The 12812-nt window shown below is 43.3% G+C and overlaps 1 protein-coding gene across 2 annotated transcripts in view; it reads right to left on the bottom strand.

The window, feature by feature from the left end:
• ELL (elongation factor for RNA polymerase II) overlaps window positions 1–6939 on the bottom strand; it is a 128572-nt gene extending 121633 nt beyond the window's left edge. The window contains exon 1 of one of the 2 annotated variants that reach the window (XR_004231244.1): window positions 6748–6939. Coding sequence is in view for 1 of the 2 variants with exons in the window: in XM_031948197.1 (XP_031804057.1) it covers window positions 6748–6882 (135 nt within the window). In the remaining variant the exon portion in view is untranslated. The remainder of the gene's footprint in view (window positions 1–6747) is intronic. The other variant, XM_031948197.1, reaches the window with a different exon arrangement.
• Window positions 6940–12812: the final 5873 nt, after the last annotated feature.

Below are 12812 nucleotides of genomic sequence, written 5' to 3'. Positions count from 1 at the left end.
AAAGTGCTTGAAATGAGTTACCCATTATGATGATGACATGTATGAATCAGTCAATGGCAAGCTAAATTTCAATTGGCTGGAGATGAGGCAAGCCATTTAAGATACAATTAGCATCAGAGCAAAGTGTGTGCCATACCATTTAAGACACAGGATTTCGCCAATATTTTTATTCAGTAAAGAAGTAGACACACTAGACTACCTGGATACCAGATATTTTGTAAAGGTAAAATGACAAAATAACCAAACTCTTAATTGTATTGGCAGGTCACCAAGTAAAATATATAGAGCCAAATTCACATTTTTTCCCCTTTTACAATGTTCATTTGTAAATTGGTTATTTACTCCCAATGCAACCATAAATCACTTTAGATGTAAATTATAGTCAGTTTCTTTTCATACAATTTTCAGAATGACAACAATCTATAATTTATGCACTTTTGATTATATTAGAATATGGTAAAAATAATATTTTCTTTTTAAAAAATGAAAGAATTAACAGTCTTAAACACTCTTAAGGCACATTATTAAACATCAGAAAGGAACTTTTCCAAGACTGCCACATTTGAACCAGTTTTTCCTTTAATGCCTAATGGGACTGAATTTTGGCAATCAAGCATTTTCTACATTTTCTGATGCTACTGAATTCAAAGGAAAAAACAAAAAAACAGTAGCAACATAGAAGATACTTGTTCTCCCAATGCCTAAGCTAGCTTCCTCTACCCCCAAAGAATCAAACACCAATGTCAATCTGTAGTGATAGCAAAACTACTTCAAGAATGATTAAGTATGGCAATCTTAATGAATCAAAAAGAGAGAGAATGTGCTCAATATTGATTACACATAAATACTAAATAATAAACTCTGCTGCAAACTTCCCTCCAGGACCACATTGGCTTAATCAGCATTTCTCTCTTACCCAAAGAACTCACCTTCCCGAAAGCTATGGACCTGCAGTACTTAATCCATTATATGATGACAACACATTGCTTTTAACTACCCACTTTGAAATACACAATTTTCAGAATGTCCTGGAACATCTAAAATGGAAAACAATGGCCTTTATACCCAAATAATTGGAAAGTATCAGTTAAATTCAAAAAGAGACTATGATACAGCAACAAGATTATCCGATGATCAATTCTGATGGACGTGGCTCTCTTTAACAATGAGATGATTCAAACCAGTTCCAATTGTTCAGTGATGGAGAGCGCCATCTACACCCAGAGAGAGGCCTGTGGGAACTGAGTGCAGACCACAACATAGCATTCTCACTCTTCTTCTTGTTTGTTTGCATTTTATTTTGCTTTTCTTCTTTTCTTGTGCAGTACGATAATTGTAAAAATATGTATACATATATTGGATTTAACATATATTTCTACCATGTTTAACATATATTGTACTACTTGCCATCTAGGGGAAGGGGAATTAAATTGGAACACAGGGTTTTGCAAAGGCTAATGTTGAAATCCATGCATATATTTTGAAAAATAAAAATCTTTAATTTAAAAAGAGAGAAACTATAATACAGGTGAAAAATGATTAAACTGAGAAGAGTCTTGGACACAAGTTTGGATTCCTCTGCTTTCTAGCAATATGATGTTCTAGCCTTTGTCTCAGTTTCTTAATCTGTAAAATAAGAATAATATTTGCACTTAAGGGGATGTGAGTTTTTTTCAATTTACTCTCAAATGGATCTGTGATCTCATAGTTTTGGAAGTTTCCTCCAACTGTGAAGACTGAAACCCATCTATGCCTTACTATAACCGACCAAACTTTTTGTCATGTTATCCCAAAAGTTTGCCACAGGAAATCCAACCAACATACTGAAGATCTTCCTTGATTTCAACGAAATATCTTCCTTATGTCTTCCTCCATTGTCTCAGCATGATATGGATTGGATTCTGGGTTCTCCAAGGTCATGCCAACAGAATACAACCTTGGGAAGATCCTACAAACACTAGAAAATCTGTGAGTACCCACTAATAACAAACATCTGTGTGTGTCACCAGAAGACAATCAGATCCAAAAAAGTTCATTTCCAGAGGAATTAGCCACCAATGTGGGACTGTGGTCCCAGTACCACAGCTCCTTAATCATCTACTTAGGAGTGAATGGAGAGCGATCACAGTACTGAAGATCCCAAATAAAATAAATCATTCCATTAAAGCATTAAGAAATGGGATGTAGCCATTAACATGTGCCTTTTGATTACATTTCTTCAAGAATAAAAATAAGAATGGATAGTTTCTATAGCTGAGAGAGCCTGAAACTTATGAACATTGCTATGGCAATAGAACTATATTTTCCAACTTTTTAAGTGGGACACAATCTAGAATATGTAATAGTTCTGTAGTATGTAACTCAGAATTCCAGAGTTACATTTAAATTCCCCATATATTTTGGCTTGAAAAATATCACTTGCTTAAAAAAGTAAGGGGCACATTCAACTTTACAAGTCAAGAGTACTCAGGAAGTAAAAACAGGATTGCACCCACCATCACTGCCAGGCTTAGTCCCTCATTTCACTGGTAACAACTTCCATAAGTAAAAAGTATGCACAATAATGTGCAATGGAGAAGAACAAAAAAGCTAACCAAGCTTATTGGGGCATCAATGAGTGGGAGACAAATAGAAGCTAATTTGGGATTTCCCTGCCTGTGCCCTAGTTGACTTATGCAGCAGGCCCACACACATGAGGAGAACAGATCACACTCTGAAACCACTAACCAAGCTAATTCCCAGAACATTCATTCAACAAATATTTACTGAGTGCCTTTTATGGGTAACACATCAGCTGGTTTTTGATTTGCTTTGCTTTTTGTTTGGGGTGGGAGGGGGATATGCAAAGATGAGTTAACACAGTCCTCAAGGTGCTTAAATTCTACTAAGTGAGAATTTAACTTGGAAAAGAAACCACTCAGGGAACTGTCCCATCTGAGCCGGACAAAAAGTCTTCTTTTCTTTAAAAAAAAAAAAAAAAAAAACTATAAATAATCATAATCTAGTGTAGGATTGTGCCATGAGAAAACATAAAAGGAGTTGAGACCAGAAAGAGACCTTTTTTCATTGAAGTGAATAGAAAAGACTTCAAGAGGTAGCATTTAGACTGGGCCTTGAACTGAAGAAACCTTTATATTTCATCTTCCCTGTTAGTACCTAATGGGAAAAAACATATTTAATGTTGGCAGTGGTATTTGTATAAAGTATTCAATGACTGATTTGAATCCCAAGCATCCAGAAAATGAAGCAAAAGACTGAACAGTCAACTATTTTAGATAAATCAGATTTTATCTTTTGTCAATGTTCTATACAGTAGTGACAGGAGTTGATCCATTACACTATGCCAGGGTTAAAAAGAAGTGCAGGTACATTTTTAAGTGACTAGTAAAAAATTTCTACTTGCTTTTCAAATAGTTAAGACTGCAATTCATACCCACAAAAATATTTTAAAATGAAATTCAAAGCACATATACCTCCCTCTCATATATATCAAGTTAAAAAAAAAAGGGGGGGGGGGGTTATCCCAATAATAAGCAAATTAATTACTTCCTGGTTTTTCTTTTGTTTTGGAGAACTTGAAGATCTCTTAGATCTGCAGGAATTTGTTCATAGACCTGTATGGATGGTTTTTAATAACTGTAATCTGATTATATAAGCCAAGTCTTCAAATCTTTTTCCAAGTCCTTTCATCTACAACCATTAGTAAATGACATTTTCTAAAGCCTAAGGTTAAAAGGCTTCCTCCTTCAGGCAGCATGCACTAAAGACTCTTAAAAAGAAAAGATTCCACAGTAAACTTAATTCAATATCAATTCCTATATGGAAGGTCCAGTTTTCTCCATTCCTAAATTTCTCATATAACTGTTTAGATCAATATCTAAATTATAATATTATAATTTTTCTGACATTTAGTTGTATAAGTGTGATCTTCCATATTTGATTGTAAATTTGAGGGTAGGTTTTGTGCTAAGTCAAGAAGACTAAATTCAAATCTGGATCAGACACTATTAGTTGTGTGCATCAATAATGCCTAGCACATAATAGATGCTTAATAATGTTTGTTTCCTTCTTTCCCTATTATTGAATGTTTGTTGAATTGAATTCTGCGGCAAGGTTGATGATCATCTTTTATATCATGGAAGATATAAAACTAAGAATATTTTTCTCCCTTCTCTTTAGTGGTCAGGAATTATGGAAAAAATTATATTCAATACGTGATAATATGTCAAATTAAGCTAAAGAATTTGCTTTTGCTGAGCTGCTTTTTTTTATCTTTTAGACAGAAATATTTTTGAAAATGAAAGTGACAAAACATGTCCAAAAAAATTTTTAAAGAACAAATGCTACAACTTCTGGAAGAAAGCCAACTTCGGAAGTTTAGACTAAAAGACAGTGCCCAATCAAAACTTCAGAAGACTGATGATAAGTTTTGCCTCCTCTGGGCAGAGAAAGATGGTAGTCTATAAGAAAAGAATAAGTTATCAGGCAAAGCCAATGTGTTTATCTGCCTTGTTTAACTATACTTCTGTTAAAAGATGGAGAAGGGGGAAAGAGGTCATTGGGAAGGAAGTAATATAAAAGAGAATTTCAGGTTTTAAAACCCCAAATAAAAATTCATCTAAGAAATAAAATAAATTCAGAATTCAGCACAATCTGTCACAAAGTCACTAGGCAAAATGAATACACCATTTCTGACCCTAGTGACCACTAACAACACAATGCTGTGACACAATATGATAAACCTAAAAGACTGCAATCACCTTAACCAACCGATTAAGGTGATCCAGATGATCCAACTTAAAGTTATGGGACGTAACCCACACCCTAAATTAAAAACAGCACCATGACAACATATGGTATAGACACAAGCTGGCCATCTCTGATGAGTGAAACAGGTTAGGTGGCCAGGCAGGAGCCTCACCCGTACAGCCAGGTTGAGACAACGATGTACACGGCGTGTCAGATAAAAGTTTGAACTTCTAGTTTCACAGTCATCACAGAAGCCTCTGAAGAAGTCTAACAGTTTTATTTACATCACTAGTGAATTCCCTACTGTTGTTTCTGGAAAGTTGCCTCAACTGCTGACTAGTTAGAACTACCTGAGACAACAAGATTTCAACATCTCATCGACAGGGCGGCCTGCTGTCACTCCGGTGACATTCAGTAGGCCAGCAACCTGCTCCGCTGGGAAGGGCTGGGGGGAGGGAGACAAGGAGCAGCACAAATAAGGGCAATGAAATTTCCCAGCTTACCTGATGGTGTTAAACAAGTCTCCAGCAGGAAAGAAAGCAGCATTCCTTCCGAGTTAGTCTCTACTACTCACGCTCTCCCCACCCCCTCCACCATCACCCCAAAGGCAAAAGCTAGGTAGGCCCTTTCTGGACAGACAGCCAAACCCCCCTATGTGAGGCACCCTGAAAGAAAGGGTCGCAACGGGCCCTACTCTCAGTTTCAGAATCTGCAAGAAATGCTCTGCACCTCCCTTCCTGAAAGGCATGGGACCCCTGGTAGCCAGAGCCTACCTGGCTTCCCTCAGTGAAGAAGAACTGAAATTCCCTGGGAAGGAAGTTGGGGGTGGAAGGGAGGCACAGAATTAAACCTGTGAGTTCCTACCGGAGGAAGGGGGAGAGGCAGGGAGACTGAGAGGCCTACTTAATGAGCCTAAAAACAACCTGAAGCACAGACCAGCCTTCTCTACTCTGCCTCAGATTCTGGCCAGAAGCAGAGCATTTCCCTGTGGAAATCCGGAAATACAGAAAAGGGACTTCTGACCCTTTCTCTAAGTGAAGGACTTTTAAAAACGGGAGAGCAAATAAATAAACGCACAGAGGTGGAAAGTTAGGTCAGCAGAGGGCACCAACTGTGGACCCGAGGTTGGGACAATCCAAAGGTGAACTATCACTCGCCTAGCTTTCCTTTAAAAAAACAATCCTTAAAATTACAAAAAGGGGGAGCAAAAGGCACCTCTAAAAGCAAGCGAGAGGAAACCGCACAGACTCACCCCGGGAACCCTGGGGAGGACCACAAGCAGGACGAGAGCTGGATTCGATGGAACGGAAGGGGCACGATCCACAAGCCCCCAGGACCCCACCCACCCTCACCCCGCCTCGGCTCCGCGGCGCACTGCAGCCCCGAAGTGCCAGGCCCCGGAGAAGCAGATGGCTGAAAGGGGGTCACGAACAAGGAGGAAGCGCAGCCCCTTCCCTCCCACCAGGGCGGGGGGCACCAGCCAAAAGCACCCCGGGAGTTCCCTTCGGTGCGTCCGAGCCCCGAAACGCTCGGGAGGAAGCCGGGGAAACCTGTGGCCTCTAGTTTTCCCAGCCTGGGAGAAGGGGGGAGGGAGCCACGCAGACAAGGGGCCACGCAACCGAGGGGGGTGAGGCGGGGCCCAAACGGGCAGCCCCCCAAAACTGAGCAGGGAAACTTCGTAGGGAGCCGTGCGGCGGGGACGGGCGCCATCACCCGCTTGCCTCCCCCGGGAGGACTCGCTTAGCCCGGACGGCACCGCGGGGAGAAGGGGGAGGGGGCAGTCCCGAGGCTACGGGGGCCCGGAAGGGGCGCCCGCCCGGCGCGCGCTGGCGCTGGCGCCCGGCGCGGGGCGAAGGGGGAGGGGAAGGAGGGCCCCGCGGCGCCTCACCCGCGGCGCGCGCTGGGCTCCGCTCGGTCCGGCTGGGGCGCCCGGGGCGCGGGGAGCCCGGGAGAGCGGCGCCCGGAGGACGAGACCCGCGGGGATGCCGGCGCCCTCACCTGGCCGCCGCGGTAGCTCTCGAAGGCCCTCAGCGCGCTGTCGGTGAGCTTCACGTGGAAGACGGACACCTTGCTGCCGTCGCTCACCCGCCCGCAAGACAGCCCGTAGCCCCGAGCTTCCTTCAGCGCCGCCATCTTGCGACCCTCTCCCCGGGGCCGGGCCGCGCGCCTGCGTCGTAGCCACCTCGCCTCGGCCCCGCCCCTTCCCAGGGGCGGCGTGATTCATTATTCAGGAGGCACGGCCGGCGCCGAGGTCCTCGGCTGGGCTGCTGGGCCCGGGGAGAGGAGGAGGCGCGGGGGCAGGGGGCGGGGCCTTCTGACAGCCGGGAAAGCAGAGGGGAAGGGGGCGGGGCCACCCAGGGGGCGGGGCCACCCAGGGGGCGGGGCCACCCAGGGGGCGGGGCCACCCAGGGGGCGGGGCATCCTGCCGGGCGGCATCCAATTGCAGCGCCTTCCCCCTCAGGATGGACGCGCCCTGAGAGCAGGAGCTCTGCCCTCGCAAGCGCCTTACTAATGTTTGTTGACTGGCCGATCAGTAGATTGCTTCAAAAGGAACCTCGGTGATAGAAGCAGGGCGTCAATCATCAATCTGTGAACATGTATTAAGCACCTCCTGAATGCCGGCGGCTTTGCCAAATGCTGGGAATACAATCAGGATGATAGTCCCTGCCTTCAACCATTGTTTTTTAGAACATCTCATCAGGAAGGCCTGGATTCAAATCCAGCTTCAATTGCTTTTGGCCGTTGTGACCCCGAGCAAGTCACTTTGCCTTTCTTTTATATCAGTCTGCTAAAATATAAAATAGGGATAATGATCACATCTGATTCCATAAAATAATTTATGTAAATAAATGTATTTAATTATTTAATAATTAAATAAAATTTATTTAGTAAGCACCCTACTATGTGCAATTGTGTCTTGCACATAGTAGGGTGCTTAATAAAGATTCGCTTTTAGTAGATTAGAAAGAACTGGAACTTCTAGCTCCAAATCCAGCATCTTTCCACTGCTCTAACCAACGGCCAACCAATTTAGTAAGCATGTGCTATGTGTCAGGCACTGTCCTAAGTGCTGAGAAGACAAGGAGAGGCCTAAACATTCGAGTTGCACCGTGAAGTGAGGTAGAGGTGGATGGAGCCGAGGAGGAATCGAACACGGGTGTCAACCTGTACACAGGCAGCACGTCCGGTATGGGGAGCAGTCAGTGACATTTTGAGGAGAGCATCAAGTCACCCCATCACCCTCCCTTTCCATACACACAGAGAGAATAACGAGCGGCAAGTCTGGCAAAATAGTCTGGAGACAGACAACAAAGGGCCTGAGGATTAAAATCTTAGCCTATCCACCAAAAGGAGTCTAAGTGGATTCTAGAGCAGAGCTCAGCAGTGACATGGTCAGTCAGATTAGATCAGTGTGGGAGGAGGAGTGGGAGAGGGGAGGGATTTATCAGGGAGACCAATCCCAGACTATTACAATAATGTGAGCCGATGATATCAAAATCCAATAGAAATCTCTAAATTGTCTGCCAGGCTCCCTGCAGGCCACTTAGAAGGCCACGTGTTACCATTATCTAGATTATATCTATTTTATTTTTATATTTCCCAATTGCATTTTGATCCGTTTCTTCCGGCACTAGGAAGCATTGAGGCAGCAATGGGTTTGACACCTTCTGGGATAGGCAAAAAGTAGTCAAGGTATGAAGTGGCTGGATCTCCCCAAAAGGTGTAGGGGAGACAGAATCAGCAAGAATTGGCAACTGCCTGATTAGGGAGAGTGAAAAGCACAGATGACTCCTAGATTTCACACTTGGGTGAATGGAAGAAATACTCCCACGAAGGGTGGAACGGGCCTTAGAAGCCACCTGGACCAACCACTTGTAAAGTGAATTTTATAGAAAGGAAATCAGAGTACAGGCATGGGAAACTCAAGGGATAGGGCCACAAAGGGACCGAGAATTTAAACCTAGAGCCTCATTTCTAAGCACAGTGTGATGGAGAGTCCCATTTGAACAAGTGACCCCATTAGGATCATGTGATTGCTCATAGGACTTAAAACCTTAGAAAAACCTATAGAGACTTTTTTTTTTTTGGAGCCAGAAGATCACTTCCAATACCCTGGATTTATTAGACTAGAACCTTGAGAACATCCTGAATGCTTGGTACAGCGACTAGCACATAGTAGATGTCTAGTAAATGCTACCAGACCGACTTAATTACTGTCTCCAAGACCTGAGGTAGGTCACTCCTCTCTGAATCTTTCTGAACATCAGAAACTGGCATAGTTTTATTCGTGGAACTGACGTCCAAAAAGCTATGTTGCATTTGCATTGCCATGACAAATTGAGAACCGCCAGACTTTACCATCAGACTTACAGCCAAAAGCTACTCACTATGTCTTTTTCTCCCTCTTTGACAAAGATTTCTGACTTTTCTCTGGCAGTCTAGAAAAGACTCTTTCTCAGAATGTGTTTAAAACATTAAAGGAAATAACAGATTTTATTTAGAAGCTAATGAAAATAAAGACATGATCCCACTATGAAGTTCACAAACCCCTACTTGAAATCTAACCACAGAGGCCCTGGGAATCTGTGGACCCCTCCCAAGAAGCCCTGCTCTATTAGGATGGGAGGTTGTTTTGTGAACAGGGATTCTCTCTCAGTGTCCCCAGTGCTTAGCACACTACTTTGCTAATATTCAATAAATGCTTTTTCATTCATCAGCCTGTTTTCTAATCTGCAAAATACAAAGATCATAGAGGTTAGAAAGGGAAAGGGTCTCAGACAGTTTGCCTAAGGTCATTTTATGAGTCAGTGGCAGAGCTAAGACTGTATACAGCTGATTCATTCATTCCATTAACAAAACTATTGAGTATCTACTGTGTACAGTGTCTTGTAATAGACACCAGCGAAGAGACAAAATTAAGATAGCAAATGATCCCTTGCTCTTCATGGAGCTTACAGACAAACTGAAGGACAAACCAGCAACACATATAACAATAGACAACATTTATTATGTTTACATGAAGTCCAAGGGAGATCATTAATAACTAGGGACCAGAGAAGAATTCTGGGAGAAGCAGAATTTGAGATGAGCTCTAAAGGATGAACAAGAACTTAAGGATAATCAAAGGAAAGGCATTTGAACCACAGAAAACAAGCTGAATAGAGAGATGTGGGGCAGGAGGATCCCGGAAGTGATGATGGAGGAAAAAGCAGGGGGAAATCATCCAGTACGGCCAGAATATAGAGCAAGTATAGGAGAATAGCAAGGCTGGAAAGGCAGGATTGGTGCCAGGTGGTAGAGGACCTTGAATGTCAACCAGAGGAGTTTGTACTTCAACTGTTTATCCTTCAGATAAATATGTCTTAGCTGGGACTGGAGAGTCCAGAGGAGGATATCGTGTTATCACCCATGAGCATAAACTGTCTAAGAGGTAGGTGGGTCACTCTGGGATGGGCCTAAATGTGGCCCTTGGGTAAGGTCCTGTTGTGATTATCAGTGAGTTCATTACGAGGCCACAGCTTTTAGTAACCAAGAGATAACAGGAAGAGAAAATCACACAACTATTCTGGCCCGGGCCACAACAAATTTACACAACCTCAGCTGGCCCTCATTGCTATTGGGCAATCCTACTGTACTTAGCAACTCACTCTTCCCTTCTCCACTCTCTTCCAAACTCTGTCTCACCCTCTCAGCTGAGAACCCTGCCTCATCTGTAATAGAAGAAAAATGGAGGCCATTTACCTGGGAACCCCCTCTTCTCATCCTCATCACCTTGCTCAGATATCTTATGTCTTCACCTCCTTCTCGATTGCCTTTCCATTTCCAAAGGACTTATGAAAAATGCTGTCCACCTCAAAGAAAGAAGTGGAGTTTGAAAATTTAAAGAAAAAAATCATCTTTCTAGGAGGGGTTTTTTGGGGGGAGGAGAAATCTGTTTTGCAACATGGCTAATATGGAAATGGAAATATGATAATCTATATCAAATTGCTTGCTTTCTCAAGGAAGGAGTAAGGGAAGGATGGAGAGAATTTGGAACTCAAAATTTAAAAAAATAATAATGTTAAAAACTGGTTTTATTTGTAATTGAAAAAATATTTAAGAAATTAAAATAGAAAAAAAAAAAAAAAAAAAGATTGTTTTCCATGAAGAGCTGGGCCTATATGCCTCCTCCAAAACTTCCAAAATCAAATACAAAATCCTCTTCTTGACATTCAAAACCCTTCATTTTTTTCCGATTTCTTATATCCTACCAGCTTCCCCACCCCGTCCCAAACACACACACAAACTCATGTTCTCTGCCATCCAAAGACACTAGCCTCCTTGAGCTTCCTAGAACAAGACCCTCCACTCATTACAGGGTATTTCCATATCTGGAACACTCTTCCTCCTCCTCTCCATCTCTTAGCTTCCCTGTTTTCAAGTCCTAACACCCCATCTTCTACAAGAAGCCTTTCCCAACCCCTTTTAATTCTAGTGTCTTTCTGCTGTTGACTTCCAACTGACCTTCAATGTGGCTTATTATTATTATTATTATGCCAGCTGGCCCTGGTCTATTAGATTACCAGCTCCTCCAGGGCACTCTTTCTGCTTTATCTTGGTACCCCTACAATTTATCACAGTGGCCAGAAAAATGCTCCTTGATTGGTCTCCTTGGCCTGAGTTAGTTTCTCTTAAGAAAGGGGCTCCACAGTCCACAGCTTTATGCCCATTTCCCATCCACACTGCTTTTGGACTTCTCCATCAAATATGCCCTGGGAACTTTCTCTCCCCATCTCCCAACCCCCACTTTTCAGCTTTCTTTTGTGTATTTTCTCCCAGTAAACTGCTAGAAGGGGGATGGAGTGTCTTTGGACTTTTTTTTTTTAAACTTGTATTTGTAATCCCCAACCCTTGGCACTGAGCCTGGTACCTAGTAGGTGCTTAATGAATATTTATTGACTGACTAACAAAAGCCCACAAGAAAGGGTCAGACGACAGAAGATCAAAGGAAAGAACTGAGGATTGAAGCTTAGGAAGGAACCTCAGTTCAATGAGTCATAACATCCTAGAATTTGAGTTAGAAAGGCCTTTAGGGGTCATTGAATTCCCCCACACCCCATTTATTTAAAATAAACTTTTATTGATCGCCTTGGTTTTTTTTCATAACCTACACTTCCCAATGCATTCCTCCCTCCCCTCTCCAAGAGACTCACCCTGTCTAACAAAAAAAGAAAGAAAAACTAAAACAGCAAAAATAAGCAGCGCTTTGTAAAAATCTGCCAGCACGTGGCAAGTTTCACATCCACAATCTTCCACCTAGGCAAAGTACCTCTTATCTTTTCAAGCTGGGTCATTATCACGTCAAGCAATTGTTTTGTTGTTGACTTTGTTCTTCCTGTTTGCTAAGCTGTAGTCACCAAGGAGGTTGTTTTCCTGGGTCGGCGGACTTCATTCCGATAGTTCACGTAAACCAAGAGATCCTGGCCTTAGTTTAGAACTAGCGGCTGAGTTCAGCCTCCTTCCCAGCAGTTAGGGAACGTTTACTGGGTCGCCCGTATTTGCCAGACCCTGTGCTTATGGCTGGGCCAACAAGTAACAGCCTCTGCCCTCAAGGCCCTTCCGGTCTCAGAGGGGAAGATAGTTCCCAAGGGGAAACTGAAATCAGGGAAGGGAAGGAAGGGAAGGTGGAGGTGGGATGGGGTAGTGTCTGATGTACTCTGAAGCTGACCTAGGCAGAGCTGCTGATGGAAAATGGAGAATTAGCAGGAAAATTCTGAGCCCTCTCCCAAGGAAGACTTCCAGAGTTTATGGCTCCACCCTCCAGCCCGGCTTTGATTTACATTTCTATCTTTAGTGATCTGAAGAACTGTGGCTAGTAGTTTGGGGCTGGTGGGAGGTGCAGCGGATAGAGCACCGGGCCTGGAGACGCCAAGATCCGAGTTCACATGACCTCCCTCAGACACCACCTGTGTGACCCTAGGCCAGTCAAGTTGATCCAGTTTTCCTCAAGGGCGGAGGAACTGGCAGACTACTTACTGCAGCGTCTTCCCCAAGAAAACTCCAAAAGTCATGATGAAACACAA

Source organism: Sarcophilus harrisii, chromosome 1, assembly GCF_902635505.1.
Source record: "Sarcophilus harrisii chromosome 1, mSarHar1.11, whole genome shotgun sequence".
Classification (NCBI taxonomy): Eukaryota; Metazoa; Chordata; class Mammalia; order Dasyuromorphia; family Dasyuridae; genus Sarcophilus; species Sarcophilus harrisii.
Note: the sequence above shows the minus strand (reverse complement) of the source record. Positions and strands in the feature narration are given on the sequence as shown.